Source organism: Esox lucius, chromosome 8 (assembly GCF_011004845.1).
Source record: "Esox lucius isolate fEsoLuc1 chromosome 8, fEsoLuc1.pri, whole genome shotgun sequence".
Taxonomy (NCBI): domain Eukaryota; kingdom Metazoa; phylum Chordata; class Actinopteri; order Esociformes; family Esocidae; genus Esox; species Esox lucius.
Window position 1 is genome coordinate 3,854,304 of NC_047576.1, and position 22,335 is coordinate 3,876,638.

Consider the following 22,335-nt stretch of genomic DNA (forward strand, 5'->3'; position numbering starts at 1 on the left):
CAGTCTGTATCGCGTTCACAGGCATTCTCATCTCAATGATAAGGGTTTTTCCTTCTGGTGTGAGTCGCAAACCCTGGCTAGCAGCACAATCTGATTTTAAAAACAACACCCCAGGGCACAATTTAATTCAAGTTTATTTAGTATATATACTCTTATGAGTTATACAGAGTCTTTTTATTCAAGATCATGTACAACCCTGTTTCCAAATAATTTGGGACACTGTGTAAAATGGAAGTAAAAACAGAGCGCAAATATGTTTAATTACACACAGTCAAACATTTCAAGCCTTTTTATTAGCATTTTATGCAGTGTCCCACTGAGTTATATATATACTCCTATGAGTTTTAGTCTTTTTATTCATAGTTATTTAATATATAATCATATGAGCTATACCGTCTTTTTATTCATACTTATTTAGTATATATACTCCTATTAGTTATACAGTCTTTTTAGTCATAGTTTAGTATGTATAACCCTATGGGTTATACAGTCTTTTTATTCATAGTTATTTAATATAGATAATCCTATGAGTTAGTCTTTTTGTCCATATTTATTTAGTATATATACTCCCCACACAGTTGCAGACGGTGAGGCTGTTTATAACAGCATCATATAAAGGCCAGCTGGTGTTGTTCTAGACCAGGGGTGTTAAACTCACTCCACTGATAGCTGAGTGCCATTTTTCCCTTTTAATTGCTTCCCACTTAAGACCTAGACACTCAGGTAAGGGGAATGAGTTGCAACCCTCTGTTCTGAATAGAGATCGACCGATATATTGGTGTCGATTGGGTCTTTCTTGTAAGTCCGCTATCAGCCCTGTTCTATCAGCCTCTGTCCGATAGTCCCCCTTGTTATCAAACCAGAGCACGCCCTCTATTTTTAATTTTAAAATCTTATTACCGCCACCAGAGTGAGCCATCAGAATGTGTGCATGCTCTTGTTGTACTCACCCACAGTAAGGTTACTGTATTAAAAAATTAATTAGTTGCCACAATGACTTCAGAGAGCTGGCAGTGTGGTGCCAAGAAAACTTCCCCCCTCAACGACACCAAGAGAAAGGAGTGGATGGTGGACTTGGAGAGGGTAGAGAACATCCCATCATCCATGTAGATGGAGCTGAAATGGAGAGGGTAGAGACAAGTTCCTTGTTGTCCTCATCATGAACAAACTAGCCTGGTCCCGACAAACACAGACGGCGGTGAAGAACAAGAGTTATAGAATTAATTCATAACATATTAAGTAAAGATATTGTTGCCATCTAAAAACGCACAATATTTCACAATGGGGTATTTTGTGTAGATTTTTGGGGACAATTTTAATTTAATCCACGTTAGAATAAGATTGTAGCATAACAAAAAATGACAGATATTTATGATTAATTTAGATATGATGCAAAAGAAAATGCTAGTGTAGGTGTACTTTTGAGAACAGTGCTGGGAAACTAAACCAGAAACATGTATTTCTGTTAAAATGTTTGCGTAGCCTGCTTAAAGGGTTAGGGCATCAATGTACCATTTGGCTTTCTGGGTGAACTATCCTTTTAAATCTATAACACAGCAAAATGTGGAAAAGGGAAGGGGTCTGGATACTTTCCAAAGCACTGCAAATATCAGTGCTGCATGCGCACGCACACACACCACACACACTCACAAACACTCACGCACACACTCACACACCCACACTCACACATACTCACGCACACACTCACACATTGCTGCTAACTGTATCCCTTCCCTCCAACGGTCCTACTTCCTTACGTGAGGTGTGAATGAAACATTTCTCAACAAGCTGTTTCAACTGTATAGACAAAGGTGTGTTTGGACACTGAACTGGGGGGGGGGTGTCACTACTATGTTTACCCACAGGCACTTCACCCAAACAAATAGCACCCTTTGCACTACCTAGAGAGATGTATCATTTCACACAAGTCTACCGTCTCCACTCATGTAGCCCTCCGTTCAGTAGTTTTCCTCAGTGGAAAGGGGTGTGGGGGAGTGAACCCTGGATGGCTTCACTTGTAGCACCATGGAACATTGTCGCAGATTCAGGAGCACCAAAGCTCTCCGTCTGTTCCATGCTTGTTCTTTTCTTTGCTGGTCTTCCAGGTCCAATTACACACACACAAGTCTCAAAGAGTAAAGGCATTTATTTTATTTGTTTCCCGATTCTGTTTTGCGGATTAGCCTACAGGTCCCACAGAGCTTTGTGCAGTTGGCGCCGTCCGGGTTGACCATGTACAATGTCTCAGCCATGTGTAAATATTTAAATTATGAATAGGTGGATACAGTACATATTGGTTTACAGTGTTGTCTGTGCTGCACTGCTTGCGTCTTTCTCATGGCAACAAGCCAGGAATCCTGCTGTCGTGGTTGTACACATTTTGCCCAACTGACATGTGAGTTTGAAAACGTTTCATTCATTTGTAATTGTCAGTGGGGTTTAAGTGTGTTTAATAAGAGCATAACAAGGCCATGCTCACTGAGTCAATACATTATTTAAGGTTTTTCTTTTGTCTCGGTGGTCAGGTGTACCTCTGCTTTACGGCAAGGTCGCATTCCATTTTAATCCGTTTTGTGGGTAGACTCTTTCCGACGTGTCAGATGGTTGTCTAGGTTTTTACATGATCTGGTGTGGTCTGTCATTTGTGATTTGTGTTACTGTCCAGGGGCTTTGTGGGGTCTACCATTCAAGGTACCACACTAACCTTCTGAAACCGCCTGAGTACTCCAGTGTGAAGAGACATTTATTTTGTATGCAACTTGCCGACTACAGAAAATGCAAGTGTCTACATTTCTTTTAGTGCAAACTTTATTTTTGCCGGACTGGTAGGCGGAGCCGGCCAAGAAGAGTGAATGTCTCTTGCATTGCTCTCGATTTAGATAACGTAGTGGTTGGCTATTCAACTGTCATTGTTTTCTAAAGAAACAAACCAGCCATGGAGTGATTGGAGTCATTGTTTTGGTAGGACATGAGGTCTTGGCCCACACCTCCTGAGTACCATGCTCTAAAGACTCGTTACTGCCACTGTCTAAAGTCCTCCTGGCTGTGTTGCAGATCAAGGCGATACCTGACGATTTCAGCTGCCAGTCTGATAACCCCCCCCCCCCCCCTCCACTCGGTTGTCCCGGTCTTTGTCCTTCTGGTCATGCTCCTGACCTGGCTTAGGATTTATAGACTCTGGACACAACCCAAATGCATTTACTCATTATTACAACTTCTACTCTTAAAATGTTCATCCGGCAAAGCCAGAAGAGGACTGTTTACCCCACTGAGTCTGGTTCCTCTCTACGTTTCTTCCTGAATTTCAGCCACTCTTATGGAGTTTTTCCTAGCCACTGTGCTTCAACATTGTTGTTGCTTGCTCTTTGGGGTTTCAGACTGGGTGTTTTATAAAAGCCCTTTGTGACAACTGCTGATGTATAAAGGGCTTTATAAATACATTTGATTGATTGTTTTGATTATAGCTACTGGATAGCTATTAGCTAGCCATCTACAGTCATCTCTTTCTAATTTAACGCAATGAATATATTGTCGTGACCCTGTTATACCTGTTATTGGTTTGGATTCCAGCTAATGTAGGGAACTAGTTTAGAGAACCATGGAGTTTCGAGTAATTTGTTTGACAATGCAAAAGTAAACAGACACCACATCTCTACCGAGGTATCACCTGCCAAAACACTCACTGTTTAAATAGCATAGTGGTAAAAGACACAGTCTGCCACAAAGGAAACAGAATCCAGCCTGGGACATTCATCCCTTCTAATCAAGGGCTGGCCAGAACATGGCGTGCCTGGTTTTTAATAGCTTTCTTCTACCTTCATTTCAGTCAGATTCAGACAGTGTTGTTGCTCGGGGAATGTATGAATTGGCAACGTTTGACAGGTTCTCCTTGTAGTTGGAGGAAAAAGACACTCCTTAATTAGCTCTCTGCAGTGAAGATGTGAATCAGTTAGTTTATTCATCTGCAAAAAAAAACACAATTCATCTGTAAAAAAAAAATATTTCTGCCCTGTCTGACCCTTGATAATTGCGTAGCAGCAATTTGGCTTCCAGCTGGCAAATAAGGACACATTCCCTGTCTCATCCATAGTTTAAAAATGAGGCTCTGGGTACTTATGAAGCTAGCGTGAATTGCTGAAAAACAATGTCACTTCCTCAATTAAAATGTTGTGGCCACATAGACAAAACGACACATAGAGATCAATTTAGAGTTTATTAGTTCAGCCGGGACATCTTGAAGAAGCGTAGCTGGAAACATGGGCGACGTCTCTATGGTCTCCTCGAACAGAGAGTCTGACTCATGGATCATTCCTGATTGTAAGTATCATGTAGATTAGTAGGAGAAAATGAAGTCTGCTTTTTTTGCGAGACCTGTGACAATGAGTGCAAGTGACCGTGAGGCAGGGCGGTGTGGATTGGGCTGGTGTCCATGCCAAGTTGTTCTCCCAAGCCCTGAGGGACCATCTGTCTTTAGTGCCAGTGTTAAATCACTGGTTGTGTATATTGACTTTGTGTCACTTTGTGTTTTCTCCCTTTTGTTGCTTTCTATTCATTAGTACACTCTCTACTGTTTTGCTTTGTCCAGGGTGCATACATGGTCTGTTTATCTGTGTTTTGGTAGGAAGAAGATTAGCCATTTTGCCCAGAGTATTTTTTTCCCCAGAGGGAATGTCCAAGTCTGCTGTTGATGATTCAACAGTCAGATTTCTGTATAAAACTATAAAATTAACCAAAGTGATATTGTATATTATTAGCTATTTACAGTGTTGTAACAATCCCTACTCTCTCTCTCTCTTGTCTCTCTCCATCTGTCTCTCTCTAGGATGGAACAGTGCCAGATGGAAGTAAGACCAGACAGGAGAGTGCCTGGTTGTTCAGGCTGTGGTACACCTTCGATCACAAGTATCCTTTCACCATCACACCCCAATACTTGAATTTACACCAACACACCCAGAGAACTACATTCAAACTAACACACCCAGAGAACAACATTCAAACTAACACACCCAGAGAACTACATTTACACCAACACACCCAGAGAACTACATTTACACCAACACACCCAGAGAACTACATTTACACCAACACACCCAGAGAACTACATTTACACCAACACACCCAGAGAACTACATTTACACCAACACACCCAGAGAACTACATTTACACCAACACACCCAGAGAACTACATTTACACCAACACACCCAGAGAACTACATTTAAACTAACACACCGAGAACTACATTTGAACTAACACACCCAGAGAACTACATTTGAACTAACACACCCAGAGAACTACATTTAAACTAACACACCCAGAGAACTACATTTACACCAACACACTCAATTTATTACATTAACACCAACACACCTAGAGAAATAAATGTACACCAAGACAGCCAAAAAAGATAATTTACACCAACACACCTGAAGAAATAAAAATACACCAACACACCCAAATAATTCCATTTACAACAACACACTCATATAACTAAATTCACACCAACATCCAGAGAATTGCATTCATACAAACACACCCAAGAAATGAAATCCACACCATCACACCCAAATTATTAAATTAACACTAACACGCCCAAATAATTACATTTTACACCAACACACCCACTGTGCTATCTTTTCTTCCCAGCCCTTCCTCTCTCACTATCTTTCGCCCTCGCTTCCTCATTTAGGTGTGTGTTGCTGTGAAGACTGTCCCAATGGCGACAAATGCCAGACACCACAGGTGTGGCGCTAGACTCGTAGAGGGGAGAGGTTAGAGGTGTAGGATTCTGTATATTGTACTTGAAGATTGTTAACACAAATATAAACCACAGGGTGTTGAACTGGGACAGTTCCAAATATGCCTTTACAGTTCCTGTACTGTATATAGAGTCCAACCTGTGATCAGGACGTGTACAACTGGCAAAGTAGTACACTTTATATTGTTTAAGTTTGAGGCAGCAAATAACCTAGGGGTTAGAGTGTTGATCTAGTAACCAGAAGGTTGTTAGATGAAATCTCAGAGCCAACTTGTATGAAATCAATCTGTCAATCTGCTCTGTGCAAAACAATTACACTTATTTCCTCCCCAGACACTCAAATGTGGCTTCGGCTCCACACTACACATGTCCTCTACACCTCTACACTACACCTCTACACTACACATGTCCTCTACACCTCTACTCTACATCTCTACACTACACATGTCCTCTACTACTCTACACTACACCTCTACACTACACCTCTACACTACACATGTCCTCTACACCTCTACACTACACCTCTACACTACACCTCTACACTACACCTCTACACTACACCTCTCATCTACACCTCTCATCTACACCTCTCATCTTCACTACACCTCTACACTACACCTCTTCACTACACCTCTCCTCTTCACTACACCTCCCCACTACACTACACCTCTACACTACACCTCTACACTACACCTCTCATCTACACCTCTCATCTGCACCTCTCCTCTACACTACACCACCCCACTACGAGGTGAAACAACTCAAGCTGTCCGGGTGTTCTAAAGGGCATGTGTTCCTTAACGGCGTTCCAGCTACCTGAAGCCCCTGCTCACTCACAGCGGTCCACCCCTGACCAGCACCCTGCCGGCTTGCTGTGGTCCTCTGGCACGATGCCTCACCAGCCCGCAGGCCTACGAGGTGAGCACCCGACACTAGCGTTCCTCGCGGCCCCTGTGGGGATCATTTAGACATGTACTCATTCTCCCAATGATTTGAGCACCTAGCACGCGCGTTCTTCACGGGCCCCACGCGCGTTCTTCACGGGCCCCACGCGCGTTCTTCACGGGCCCCACGCGCGTTCTTCACGGGCCCCACGCGCGTTCTTCACGGGCCCCACGCGCGTTCTTCACGGGCCCCACGCGCGTTCTTCACGGGCCCCACGCGCGTTCTTCACGGGCCCCACGCGCGTTCTTCACGGGCCCCACGCGCGTTCTTCACGGGCCCCACGCGCGTTCTTCACGGGCCCCACGCGCGTTCTTCACGGGCCCCACGCGCGTTCTTCACGGGCCCCACGCGCGTTCTTCACGGGCCCCACGCGCGTTCTTCATGGGCCCCACTCGAATAACACCACAAATGCAGTCATTTATGAATAAAGAGGACAGAACCTTTCATATATACATACATAAACAACTAATCAATATTTTCTTTACAAACATCTCAAAAGTTATTGCAATTAAAAAGCAAACTGTACTTTATATTGAACAGTTTAATAAATAATATTTATTTATTTTTTTGACAGACCATTAGTTGACTTATGTTGTACAATGATGTCTTCATATATTCACATACACAATTTGTGGGGCATGGACTATAGAGATGTGGGAAAATACTTTTATTAAAATCCTGCAACTCTGTGGAATTCAAACAACAATGAGAAAAAGTTCATAAGGGCAGCATTTTCTGTGGGCATATGTTCATTCATTCACACATATTGTTGAAAAATAGGTTTTAAATGATGTTTTGTATATCTTTAGTTTTGAGAGAACGTGCAAGTAAACATTTAGTTGAATGCTCCATGTTCATCCTGTTCATATTCTGTTCAAACATGAAACTTGAACCGATATATAGACACGCTACAAATATACACAGACAGACAGACACATGCTTTACATGCTTTGTGTCAATTTGAAAGACTGAAATGTTTGAGATTGCTGGGTGGAACAATACCTGGTCATCAAACAATGCATGGATTTCCACACCCATTTCAGCTGTTATGACCATTACCACATGCAGTGAAATCCAAACTGGGCACTCCATCCTGTTCAGAAGGATCAGGTTAAAAGCCAGTTACTAGCACAGTGGGCAGCATAGCAGGATCTAGGTCTGCTAAATAGAACTGTATGATACAATGCCTTTGGACAGTCTGCAGACCCCCTCACATTCTCCACATTTTGTTGTGTTATCGACTTCATTTATAACTGATCTCATTTAATTATTTTGCCATCAATCTACAGGCAATACACAAGAATGACAAAGCGAAAAAACAAGTGTTATGAAATTTGTACCAATTTATTGAAAAAGAAAAAACTTGAAAAAAAATGTTCCCTGTACTTACACCAAATTGAGCTCAGATGCATCCTCTGTCCTTTGATCATCCATGATGATCCTTGAACTTGAATGGAGTCCACCTGTGGCGAAAATTGATTGGACATGATTTAGAAAGGCCTGAAGACCTGATTCAGCCTTTATGGTGGAGTGGCTAGACAGAAGACAGTCAGTCTGAGGGAGAGATTCCATGGTCTTATGAGACCAAATCTAAGCAAAAGGCTTAAAGACCTGATCCGGATCGCACAGGACCTTAGACTGGGGCTAAGATTCTTCTTTCAGCACAACAACAACCCGAAAGCACACAGCCAGGACAGCACTGGCGTGTCTGTGGGGCAAGTCTGTGAATGTCCTTGAGTGGCCCAGCCAGAACCCAGACTTGAAGCCTGTTGAACACCTGAAGGTCACAGTACACCAATCTGACACAGCTTGATAGGATCTGCAAGAAAAGTGGGAGAAACTGCCCAAATCCAAGTGTGCAAAGCTGATAGAGGCACATTCAAGAAGATTTGAAGACCTGATCACTGACAAAAGACCTTTTTACAAAGTCTTGGATTAATGACCTGAATAATTATGTACATTGAAATTGCAGTTGATTTAGTTTTTTTTTATGAATTAGCAATTTCTTGAAACATCCTTTTTGCTTTGTAATTATGGGGTATTGTAGATTGATTACAAAAAGTTGATGTAAGTCGAATCCCCAAGTGAAGAATCTCTTGTTCTATCCTTAGTCAATACAGTAAAGGCCAATTAATTTAATATAAATGGTTGTGTATAATATGACACAGAAAAATACGCTAATTTGGTCACCTAATAAAAAAGGTTCTGTCTATATCATGATCAAACGAGAATTGGCAAATATTTCTGGATTGAAAAAAGTTTTCCCAATTCCATAGCTGTGTTGTGTCCTTCAGTCTTGGTAATAACCCTAGTTAGTAGGACGGAGCTTGATGTGAATGGTGACGACACAAACTCCTCATCGCGCCCTATTCTCTGCATAGTGCACATAGGGCTGTGGTCAGAAGTAACACACTAAATAGGGAATAGGGCGGTGTTTGGGTCACATCCAAAGGCTTTTAGCTAGGAACCAAATGGAGGAGGAGGAAGCCTTGTACATTTGGTCAACAAAAGCCTTTTCAGCGACATGGCACAGTGGATCAGGCATCTGAAAGAGATTGTGTCCCAATAAAAGACAGAGACAGAAAAACATCCATTCACTAGCCAGTCCGTCACACTCCAATCCACTTTCGTTGATTCTTTTATTCAGGGCAGTTCGAACACTGACTCTGTGCAAAATAATACCCTATTCCCTTTATAGTCCACTACTTTGGCCTCGGGCTTACAGGTCTCTATCGATGGGAAATGGCGTGCCATTTAGGATGCGTACACAGTCACATGGGTCAGCCAGATTCCTCACCATTTATCACAATCAGCTATTATATAATGTTTTTATGGTTCCTGCTACCCAGCACCGACCTTCTGTACAATATGCAGTGCCCTCTTAGCTCCATGCAGCTGTTTATGCTCTCGGGTGAATTGTGTAAAAGTTTACTCCTGTAAGTCGCATACTTTGAGGTCAGGGAAGCTGTTGAAGGCATTGAATTAAGTTGGATTTGGGTTTAGCCATCCATGCAAGCGGCCAGGACCATTCCATCTTCAAATGTAATTGTAATTATTATTGTGACTGAGAGCAAGAGACTGAGACAGAGATGGGGAATGCGAGAGACCAGCAGAGAGAGAGACAATGTTATTTGTGCGCATATGCTTGCTTTTTTCTCTTGGAACGAGTCAGAAATATTGCTGCTCTTTTATAAATTGCAGTTTTTCACCTAACAAATAGGGGAGTGTTTCAATGTTTCATTGTCCTCCAATTCTCTGCGGGTCTGTATGATATTTGGTAAGTATGTGTTTCTAATGTTGTCACACATTAGGCAGGAGGTCAGGAAGTGCAGCTCCGTTTCCACTTGGTTTCTTTTGTTCAGTGTACATTGACAGACCTGGCTTATGAGAGAAGACGATGTCCTCTTCTGTTGATAGGAAGACCATGATAACTGGGTTCGTATGATCCGAGGGAAATGCATCTCTAACGTTGTGCTATATTTGGCAGCTGGTCTCGATCGGTTTCTCTCTCTGTGTACTCCAATTAAATGTCAGCAATCTCACCCTCAACAGATATGTGGATAACATGGCCCTAGTTTCTTGCTTGAAGGAGCACGTTTAGCTCAACCCGGTTTATATATAGTTTTTGTCAGTTTTATCATTGTGTGAACCTAATGGTTGATCAATTGTTATTGGGTTTTTTTTTTGTGTTATGTTGTGTTTCTTACTAGCTAAAAATACATTCTGTTCTGCATGACACACCACAGTATTTGTGAATAGTTGTGGCTTATTCATTACAATGAGTTTTACTATGCACATTGATTCTGGATATACAGGCTAGGTGATGAGCCTTCAGGACAGATATGGGACATTGGATAATAGGAACAGACAACAACATATGCAGACATTTACTAGTAGGAATTATTTACATGGTTTGTTTTTTTGTGATTATGACCATGTTTTCTTTGCTACTGATATGACCCAGCCGTTCGTTTGATTAGTTCTGAAGGACTGTAGCATCCGAAACATAGGAAAGCATAAATTAATTAATGAAACATGTAAAATTAAAACATGTAAATGAAACATTAATTAACGTGAATAGATTAAAACATACTTTCTACTAGTAAATGTTTGCTTCTTTTGTTGTTTGTATACTGTGGTGTGATAGGGACAAATTCTTCCGTCCTGTACATTACTTTGGAAAAATGAAAATCCCCGCCTTGTCCATTATTTTAGTTAATGTACGGAACTTTGGTGTTTATCCCTCTCATATAAAAGGAGGGTGGACACCAGGATTTAGTCCCTGGCGAAACACATCCAATTCAAACTCAGCCAACCTAGATCTATTTGGAATGTAATTACCCTGAAGGAAAATCCACACCAAATTCAATAGGCTTGATCAGTCAATGGAAAAACAAGTATTACAGCGGTTTGTGAACTGGGTGTGGCTGACAGTGTAGGTATGGAGGAGAGAGAGAGGAGACACTAGTGATCAGAGGCCTGGAGGGGGCTAGCAATAAGGTCAGTTGACAGATATAGTCTAGTAAAGATGCAATCATGCACATTTCTTGCCATGTGATTAGAGGGTGAGTGGGAAAGTGTACAGTCAAAAGAGGAGGGGTGGAAAGATTTTATCGAACGCAGACGACAGACGGTTGTAGTGACACGTTATTAATATACAGTTGTGGTCATAAGTTTGCATACCCTGGCAGAAATTGTGAAATTTTTGCATTGATTTTGAAAATATGACTGATCATGCAAAGACACTGTCTTTTATTTATTCATATGAAGCCATTTATTATCACATAGTTGTTTGGTTCCTTTTTAAATCATAACGATATCAGAAACCACCCAAATGGCTCTGATCAAGAGTTTACATACCCTTGAATTTGTTTGGCCTTGTTACAGACACACACAGGTGAAAATGGCAATTAAAGGTGAATTTCCCACATATGTGGCTTTTTAAATTGCAATTAGTGTCTGTGTATAAATAGTCAATGAGTTTGTTAGCTCTCACATGGATTGACTGAGCAGGCTAGACACTGAGCCATGGGGAGCAGTATAGAACTGTCAAAAGACCTTCGTAACAAGGTATTGGAAAAGCCTTGCAAATAACAGTCAGTACTGTTCAATCACTTATAAAGAAGTGGAGAATTCAGGGATCTTTTGATGCCAAGCCAAGGTCAGGTAGACCAAGAAAGATTTCAGCCAAAACAGCCAGAAGAATTGTTCGGGATACAAAGAAAAACCCACAGGTAACCTTAATAGAAATACAGGCTGCTCTGGAAAAAGACAGCGTGGTTGTTTCAAGGAGCACAATGTGACGATGCTTGAAAAAAAAAATGTTGCTACATGGTTGAGTTGCCAGAAAGAAGCCATAAAAAAGCCTAGTTACAATATGCCTGACAACACCTTGACACAGCTCACAGCCTCTGGCACACTGAGTGACGAGACAAAAATAGAGCTTTATGGTCACAACCATAAGCGTTATGTTTGGAGAGGGGTCAACAAGACCTATAGTGATCAGAATACCATCCCCACTGTGAAGCATGGTGGGGGGCTCACTGATGTTTTGTGGAGAGGGTGGGCTCTAAAGGCACGGGGAATCTTTAGAAAATGGATGGCAAAATGAATGCAGCATGTAATCAGAAAATATTGGCAGACAATTTGCATTGTTCTGCACGAAAGATTCACGCTTTTGGACTTTCCAGCACGACAACCCTAGGTTGGCAACACACATGGCCAATTTGACCCTCCAGTGGTTACAGCAGAAAATGGTGTGGCCATCACAGTCTCCTGACCTTAATATCATCGAGCCACTCTGGGCAAATGTGTTGTTCATGCAAGACGACCAAAGACTTTGCATGACCTGGAGGTGTTTTGCCTCGAATGGGCAGCTATACTACCTGCAAGAATTTGGGGCCTCATAGACAACTATTACAAAAGACTGCACGCTGTCATTGGTGCTAAACGGGACAATACACAGATTTAAGAACTAAAGGTATGCAGACTTTTTTTCTTTGTTGCCATGTTTTGTTTTATGATTGTGCCATTATGTTAGGACCTACAGTTGAATGTGAATCCCATAATAAATAAAATATGTATTTTGCCTGCTCACTCATGTTTTCTTTACAAATGGTACATATATTACCAATTCTCCAAGGGGTATGCAAACTTTTGGGCACAACTGTAAACTGCTCAAAAAAATTAAAGGAACACTTAAATCACACATCAGATCTTGATGAAGGAAATATATTAAAGATCAAAATCTTTAGTGTTCATTGTGTAATTCATTGAGAACAAATTGACATAACAACCAAAATCACCAACTGATTGAGGGCTTGATTCAAACCAAAAATCTAAGTAAACAATTGAAAGCACAGGCTGTTCCAACTTGCGAACATCTGACAGGAAGGTCAATGACCCCTCAGAAAACTCCCACATATTGCCTTCTAGAGATCAAGTGCCTAAACAAGGAGTTTTGCAGTTTTATTGGGGGCATGAATGATTTATGGGGTCCCAGCCTGATAAATGTTTTGAAAATTATTTGTTTATCATTTTGAAAATGTTAGACCAAAAAAATCTGTTATTAAAATGAAGACGTATAATCATAATCAGATCAAGCATCTCTACCCAACCATCCATTTTGAAATTTGAGTTAGGAGTGTTGATAGCTACCATTAGCAACGGGCATTTAGCCAACCTAGCTAGACAGCTGGGCAAGCTAATACTGCATATACTAAAATTACAGTGACATATTTTGAAGATACACTCAGTTTAGGGTTGATTGAACTGGTGAAAAGAAACGTTCCTGTTCTGTCCTTTACGAGGTGCATTCAAGTTTCTCTTGATCTGTGTTTACTTCTGGGGTTTCCCAACCCAGCCTCAATGTTGTTTCAAGACACAGCTAGCATGACAACAGTGTATGTGGAGGTTTGAGGGAGCTCTGACTCTTCTCCCCTCCCACCTCTCTCCTCCCTCCTCTCTCCTCCCTCCTCTCCTCACTTTTCCTCCCTTCATATCTAACTCTTTCCATGTTATTTTGTCACTCATAGTGTCCTTCATGATCCTCTGTCTCTCTCCTCGTGTCTGTCTGTCCTCGTGTCTGTCTGTCTGTCCTCGTGTCTGTCTGTCCTCGTGTCTGTCGGTCCTCATGTCTGTCTGTCTCTTCATGTCTGTCCTCATGTCTGTCTGTCTCCTCGTGTCTGTCTGTCTCTTCATGTCTGTCTGTCCTCGTGTCTGTCTGTCCTCGTGTCTGTCTGTCTTTCCTCGTGTCTGTCTGTCTTTCCTCGTGTCTGTCTGTCTTTCCTCGTGTCTGTCTGTCCTCGTGTCTGTCTGTCTGTCCTCATGTCTGTCTGTCCTGTGTTCCAGAACCATGAACAGCTGAGAGACAACGACTCTGACCTGATCCTGAATGACGGCGACCTGACGCTGACGTACGGTGACACGGCCATCACGTCTAACGGGGCGTCCAGCAGCGGGGGGGACGCAGCGGGGGGTTCTGATGGGGGTCGGGGGGTCAACGGGAAAAGGAGCGGCAGCACATCTGAGGAGGCACTGGAAAGAGAGATGGACCAGGAATTCCTGTCCCGCGGGACACGCCTCGTCTTCCCCATTGAGGACCATGCCTGACCCCTGACCCCTACATGAAGACCCCTCACCCTCTACTAAGCACACTTCACCCCTGCAGACTAGAGGGAGAAAAGGGGAGCTGGATTGGTTTTCCTCCTGTCCTGAGGGAGGAGCATAGGAAAGAGGCATTTCATTCTCATATCTGACCTCTGACCTGTAGCTGAGGAGGGGAACGGGATGACGCGTCGTCTCCTCAGAGAGAAGCGGTTAAAACGCCACGTGATGCTGTGATACTGTGACTCCATTTTGTTTCTTTACTCCACTGTGCTTAACAGGAATCCCTGCTTAGGTTATACGTTGAGGGAAATGCAATCACTGTCTGGAGTGAGAAGGTTTAGTTGAAATGACAGTTGACAAGTTGTATGATGTCAATATGTCTGTCATTGTATTGTGTTTGGTTTTGTGTCTGTGTCCATCATGGCTGCCAGAAGGCTGAGTGGTCACAGGGCTGACTGAATAAATGCCAAACTGACTGTCTGATTAAATAATTGTCTGACTGACAGAATAACTGGCTGGCTAGCTGATCAGCTAATAACTGTCTGTTTGACTGACTGTTCGGGTGACGGAGTGCCCACATCCACTGCCAGCCAGTCAGTTATTGAGTCGCGTCTAGGCTTCACATTGTCTCAACTCTCACTGTTAGACCAGAGATTTCTTCAGACTTCAACTTGTTATTGTCTACATCAGTGTTCTGTCAGTAATGAAGTAAAACAGTGAAACATCTGTGTGTGTGTGTGTGTGCGCGTGTGTGTGGACAGCTGAGAGTTATGTTACACTGAATGCTTTGTTTTTTGAGGGGGGGTACTAGGGGCTACTAGCTAGTAGTGTGTGTAGGGGGGCACAATGACTGCCTCTGTTTCAATCAGTTCTCTACTCTAATCTGCAGTTCACTAGATCACATGACAGGAAATCATTCTATTTGTGTTCTTGGTGATCGGTCGAGCCCAAGCATCATCCATCCAACGTGTCTTTACTGAGCGGATCTTTAGAAAACAGGCTGGACCAAGCTGTCTGTCTTCACTGGACTGTACTGTTCCACAGCCAGGCAGACAGACAGACACTGCTCTCCCTCCTTCCTCGCAGTTCTAGAAACAGTCGAGAGCGTTCGTCATTACTCAACCCTTCCTGTCTACTACTAATATTAAGTTTAAAGGGGCCAAATAGTTCCCCCTTCCTCCAGAAGTGTGCACTTCTCCTTACTAACGTGAAACCATCTCGTTCACTACTCCCCACTAGTCTTATGGGCTGGGTGCACTTCCATGTCCCTGGCAGAGCTCCTATCAGCTGTGAACAGTGGCGATATCGCAATGTACGAGGCAGCTGTTGCATTCGTCTCTTCTTTACGGTGAGCCTGGGGCATGTCCTAATAATATACCGGTATTCTCCTGATGTTTGCACTCGCTTGCTTCTTCCCACAAACCTAAAAGCATCGGGTTGGTTTTGGCACAGGCTAGAGGAAGTCTCTATATTTCACATTAAAGTTTCCGATTAGTGAAGGGAAGTGAACAATTTTGGGAGGAACTAGAGAGTATTGCTCGTGGTACTGTCCAGTTTTGCACCAGAGGAGACAAATGTAGCCAGGACGTAAGCATTGTGGAGCTGGGCTCATCAGCATGTCCTGTGGGGGTTCTGTTTTTAGCAGGATCATTGGTCTTATTGCCTCCAATTATATTGCTTGGGAAAATGCTAGTTATGTGAGCTTTTTAATAGTTAAAATCAAACAAAATCCTCCCTTTTGAAATTCGCTGGTGTTTTTGTGTGTGTGTGTGTGTGTAATACTGCATGTCAGTATAAAGGGGTGGGTGGAGGAAACCTGGGGTTGTATGTCAGTATAATAGCGTGGGTGAAGCAAGGCGGGGTTGCGGACTGGATGACAGCCACATTGTCCCTGTTTAAGCTGTGAGGAGAGGAGGAGGACAGCAGTGCTGTTGCACAGTATGACGTCAAAACAATCTCAGATGGTCCATTGTTCCCTAGTGTGTCCAAAGCACTGGTAAGAAGTAGTGAACAGCTCTGGTTGAAGGCAATGCTACATAGGCAGTCTCAGCTCAGTTATATGGGGGTTATAGAGAGTTTGGGGATCTTTACAGTCTTATTGGTTTATAAGGTTGTAGAGGTTTATAAATGGTTGGGGGGGGTTATACGGTTGTAATGTTACAGGGGCTTATGTAGTTGTTTAAGGTTATATGTTCGTAAAGTATTGGAGTGTTATAGAGGGTAATGGCTCTGCAGGGTTATAGGGTATCATAGTGGTATTGGGTATTTACAGGGTTATAGGGTCTTTGACCTGCTATAAGGAGGGTTGGGACGGAGTGTGACGCGTAAAACTGAGCTGAGAAGGTCTGATCACAACCCGAAGATGTGAAGTTTCACGTGTGCTTGATTGGTCCTCGTCTGTCTCAATTTGCCAATGGAATAGACCAAAAACGTAAAAGCCCCAGCATCTTGGCCTGCTCGCAGTGGTTTAAAGAGCACAATCAACCATGACTGTGTTTACAGAGAATGATCCTCTCATCTCAGCATCTCTGCCTCTCCCTGTCTAACCACCTAGGAAGCTGGTGGCTGATCGGTTGGTTAGTTGGCTGACAGATTGGTTAGTTGGCTGACTGCGTGAACCTCAGAATGCCTGCTTGCATGTTAATGATGTCAAACAACCTTCCCCCTACTGCCCGGGTTTAGAAAGGCAGGCTAAACTATGAAGATTCCCAGATGTTAATTTCATCTGTATATTCATTGTGAAAGGACAGACATTATTTTCCTAGAATGCCTGTTTAAACTATTAATTAAGTGGAAACTATATGAATGTTGAACCAGAACAGCTGCTGACAGCAGACCCGGCTTGGTTGGAGAGGCCCCATTTACCACTGAGGGGTACTGATCTGTGGGTCGGAGGGGTCAGGGCTGAGGCCAACACTGCCCTTCACCCATGGATCCAGACGAGTGCTTTATTGTGCATGGCTGCAGAAAGAAACGGCAGATTACACGTGTGGCACTTTGACCCTGAGCAGGACTGACGGACGTGCCCCCTGTGACACCAGAAGTGGTGTCCTATCATGGGGAATAGGGAGCTGTATTTGATGGCCAATAAGTCTGCCTCAGAGCACCACAGTCATGTGTCCTCCTTCCCTCTCTCTCCCAGGCCTGGAATCTCGTTAGAAGGGCTGGCGACAGATCTAGGATCTGTTTGGCCTTACAGATATTAATATGTGACGTGTACATGAACAGGCTGGATCTGACCCTGGGTGAGCACTTTTTGAATGTGTTAAGTCCTGTATAGTCTAAGAGTCCCTCTGGCTTCTCTTCACTTAGTCTGTCTGTCCGTCTTAGACACACTATCATGTAGCTAACTGTAAATATCATTATAATAATGAAACTGTTGTCTGCAATAGCAACACATGGCTGCCAAGTTTTACTTGCGATGTTCTGCATGTTGATCTGTCAATAAATTACAATTGTAAATCCTTTAGTAATCTTTGTCCTACTGGTGTCATTATTATAACAATGTAGTCCTTCTAGTATTATTATTATTATTATTATAACTATGTAGTCCTATTAGTATCATTATTATTAATATTATAACTGTGTAGTCATAGTGTCATTATTATTAATATTATAACTGTGTAGTCCTACTAGGGTCATTTTTATTATAACTATGTAGTCCTACTAGTGTCATTATTATTATAACTGTGTAGTCCTACTAGGGTCATTATTATTATTATTATTATTATTACAACTGTGTAGTCATAGTGTCATTATTATTAATATTATAACTGTGTAGTCCTACTAGGGTCATTTTTATTATAACTATGTAGTCCTACTAGTGTCATTATTATTATAACTGTGTAGTCCTACTAGGGTCATTATTATTATTATTATTATTACAACTGTGTAGTCATAGTGTCATTATTATTATTATAACTGTGTAGTCCTACTAGGGTCATTTTTATTATAACTATGTAGTCCTACTAGGGTCATTATTAATATAACTATGTAGTCCTACTAGGGTCATTTTTATTATAACTATGTAGTCCTACTAGTGTCATTATTATTATAACTGTGTAGTCATAGTGTCATTATTATTAATATTATAACTGTGTAGTCCTACTAGTGTCATTATTAATTATTATTATTATTAGCAGCGCTTGTGAATAGTGGCTGGCTGCATGTCGTTTGTCGCTCCTCATCATGGCTTTGTGTCTTGGCAGCTAGCTGTTCCGTCTCTACACCTGGCGAGGGCTGGCTTGAGTCATCAGCAGTCCCGTCCGCATGGCATTTCCCACCAACGTGTCGTCAGTAACAGTGCGGCTGGTTAGATTGCTGTGGTAAGGTGGGGGGAGGGTGGGTGGATGCGGAGAGCTGTTCTACTTCGGTGGAATTGTTTGGCTCGTCCCCTCTCCTCTGAGACTCATTGGTTGAATGGACTAGGTCAGGGCTGGGGTTGAAGGTCATCTATGTGGCTAGCCCTCTCCCAGACCCAGCACAGCCAGGGCGGGACATGGCCCGGCCAACTAGCTTCCAGACGGGCCATCTTGAGTGAGACTAAGGCTCATAATGACCCTACCTCTTGGCTCTGCCTGGGACTGAAGAGGGATTAGTGCCGATGACTGGGACAGATTGAAACATCCTGGCTGATTGGCCAGTGGAATGAAAGGGTTCGCCCGATTGGGTAAAAAGACACATGCTGACCAATGAGATGATAGGACAGGGACTGGCTAGCCTGCAGGATAGAAGGCCTCAACCTATCCACGGTGTCTCTCAGAAAGCTTACATATTCTGTCTGGCCACTGACTGACTTCAGATCATACAGACTGAAGAGACCCAGACTGTCTACGTATCAGTCCCTCTTTTCACTGCACCAGGGGAAAACTCCCAGCTGTGGCAGACTGGTTCGTTTCTCCATTCCCCTGAAAATGAAAGGAAAAGTCTCTTAGGGTCCGTATCCTACAAAAATAACAGTGTTCCCTGGTGCTGTCGTAATATAACAGCTGTGCAGACAGAGATGTGTCGCCCCCCCCCCGCCTCCTCTCTCCCCCTGATCTGGTGATGGTTTCCAGGCCTTGTGGTTCTAGCCTGGCCTTGCCCCCGCCCCCCACTCCTCCCAGCCTGAACGCTGTGCTTGTCAGGAGGCCTGTATGGTGACAGGGTGAACCCAGGCGACTCCATCCCTTCTCATGGACTAACTCAGACAATGTTCCCCCTGTTCTGTCATCCAACAGCAGGCCTGTACAGTGTGGGATGGCAGGCTGTGTGGTGGTGTGATTCAGTCACTGCCAGCCCAGCTAGCAGCAGCCCATCCCTCCACACTAGACAACCCCAGTAGCGTGCAGCAGGTCCGACCTCTGCCGCGCCCCCCATCCCTGTTGCTGCCAAGAACGGGCCTAAACAACGAAGCCTCTATAACTCTCGGATCGCTCCCTGAGTAGAAGGTCGAAATAATCTCCTGTTCCATTTCACAACGGAATTTTGGATTCTTAATGTAAATAAAAAGAGTACCTTGCCAGAAGCTAGTTGTGACCAAAATTAACTTGAAACGTCTTTACTGTAGTGTAACTGTGGTCCTTTAATCCACTGATATCATCCAAGTATATATTAAGAGATAGATATCTGTCCAAAAGACGAGAATCAGCTGGTATTTGTTTTGATAACTCAAGGCTGGTTCATGCCGGAGGGTATAACTGGTCCACCATGTTTATTCATTTTTGATTCTGTGAGTTTCAACCACCAGATATCCTGAATATCTACTGTTACATATTAAACCTTCGGAGTAGTTAGTAAATTGTAAACCTAATGCAGTCAGCAAACAGTTACATACAAAAATAATGCAGTCAGCTAACAAACTAAATCAGTCAGCTAACATGCTAATGCTTTCTGCTAACATGCTAATGCTTTCTGCTAACATACTAATGCTTTCTGCTAACATACTAATGCTTTCTGCTAACATACTAATGCAGTCAGCTAACATGCTAATCGAGGTTATGCAGTGGTTTGGGATGTGTGGGTACCATTATGAAACCAGATTATTCAGCCATCTGGAGCAAATTAAAAGTAATACCCAGTGATCTTGATAGTACTACTTCATAATTTATACAGCAGCGGGTTTTCTGTGTTCTAATGAGTCCATGCTGAACTGGATATGGTGTTTAAACAAAGCTGGTGAATTTTAACATACATACCAGATATCAAGCATGTTGGATTTGATATGATGACATCACACTTTTTAATATCTTTATTTTACACCTGTCTCATGAATCGCTGTTTGCTTTAACAAGCAGGTGCACCTAATTAAGTGGCCCGGTAAGGATTTATTTACCGTATGTGTATATATATTACATTAAATATACGGTAAGAACCAGGACCACAGGCTTCTTAATGCTCCCAATTCACTGCTTTATTGACACCACCATAATCTGAGTTCAGTGTTTTTTTTATTTTTATATTTCACTTAACATGGCCATGGTGGATGTGGAAATAATTAAAGACCATGTCAAAGAGGTACATTTGGTCATACCATATTTCATACATATAAATCTGGTCAGGTCAGAACCTAAGCAACATTCAAAACAATTACAGCCCCCCTGACAATTACACACACCGGATGCCTCATATTGTGTAAGTACAGTGACTTTAAAAAAAAAAAAAAAAACTTTGGTATCTGTCATAATTAAATAGCTGAAACAGGTATATAAATCAACAGGACATATTACAGTAGGGGATTGTCTTTCGACAAAATCTTGTTTCTCCCCATACAACTTAGACCGCAGTAGACTTGATTAGGTTTTATCTTAATCTTGATGGCCTTGCCAAAATTGGGTGATTGAATTTGTTTGGCAAAATTCCACTGGGTAGATGGACATAAAATGGACATGTAACAGCCTATTGTCTAGGAAGGTGCTCACTGTTGGAGCTCAAACCTTCCTCCCCCTTCACTGATACTGTGGGCACGCCTGGAGACTTCCCGAAGAGCCTTTTAAATGTACAGTGGATATAATAAGTCTACACACCCCTGTTAAAATGCCAGGTTTTTGTGATGTAAAAGAATGAGACAAAGATAAATCATGTCAAGATTCTTCCACTTTTAATGTGACCTATAATGTGAACAATTCAATTGAAAACAAACTGAAATATTCGAGGGGTGAAAATTTAAAATAAAAACCTTACAATAGCCTGACTGCATAAGTGTGCATACCCTCTTAGAACTGGGGATGTGGCTTTATTCAGAATTAACCAATCATATTCAAACTCATGTTAAATAGAAGTTTTCTCAGTCTCCTCCAGTTTAAAATTTTAGGAGGAGATGAGGTCCTGGTCCACACCTGCGGATTACCTGGTTTGGGGGGCCCCATGCTGTCCTTGTCCACCTGGTCATACTTCTGACCTAGTCTAAAATCAAATAGACTCTGGATTTAGGCCAGAGAAATGTATTTATTATTCCAATTGGACTCTTAATAGCTCACCCGGCACAGCCAGAAGAGGACTGGTCACCCCTCTGAGCCTGGGTCCTCTCTAGGTTTCTTCCTAAAATTCGACCTTCTTAGGGAGTTTTTCCTAGCCACTGAAATACAACACTACTGTTGTTTGCTCCTGGGGTTTAAGGCCGGGTGTCTCTGTAAACCACTTTGTGACAACTGCTGTTGTAAAAAGGGCTTTATAAATAAATTTGATTGATTGATTGAGAAATCATTACACACCTGCCATCATTTAAAGATACTCTGATTAATCACAAATAAAGTTCAACTGTTCTAGTATGATTTTCCTGACATTTTCTTAGTTGCATCTCAGAGCAAAAGCCATGGTCAGCAGAGAGCTTCCAAAGTATCAGAGGGATCTCATTGTTAAAAGATATCAGTCAGGAGAAGGGTACAAAATAATTTACAAAGCATTAGATATACCATGGAACACAGTGAAGACAGTCATCATCAAGTGGAGAAAATATGGCACAACAAAAGACTGAGTGCTGTAATAAAATCAAAAGGTGCTTCAACAAAGTATTAGTTTAAGGGTGTGCACACTTATGCAACCAGGT

At 42.5% G+C, this 22,335-nt stretch overlaps 1 protein-coding gene across 2 annotated transcripts in view; it reads left to right on the top strand.

Moving 5' to 3' along the window:
- slc9a7 (solute carrier family 9 member 7) overlaps positions 1 to 17,782 on the top strand; it is a 59,695-nt gene extending 41,913 nt beyond the window's left edge. For both annotated transcript variants that reach the window (XM_013134873.4, XM_013134875.4), the window contains 3 exons: positions 4,823 to 4,902; positions 6,569 to 6,674; positions 14,052 to 17,782. In XM_013134873.4, the coding sequence (XP_012990327.1) occupies positions 4,823 to 4,902; positions 6,569 to 6,674; positions 14,052 to 14,312 (447 nt within the window). In that variant the 3' untranslated portion in view covers positions 14,313 to 17,782. The remainder of the gene's footprint in view (positions 1 to 4,822; positions 4,903 to 6,568; positions 6,675 to 14,051) is intronic.
- The last annotated feature ends 4,553 nt before the right edge of the window (positions 17,783 to 22,335 follow it).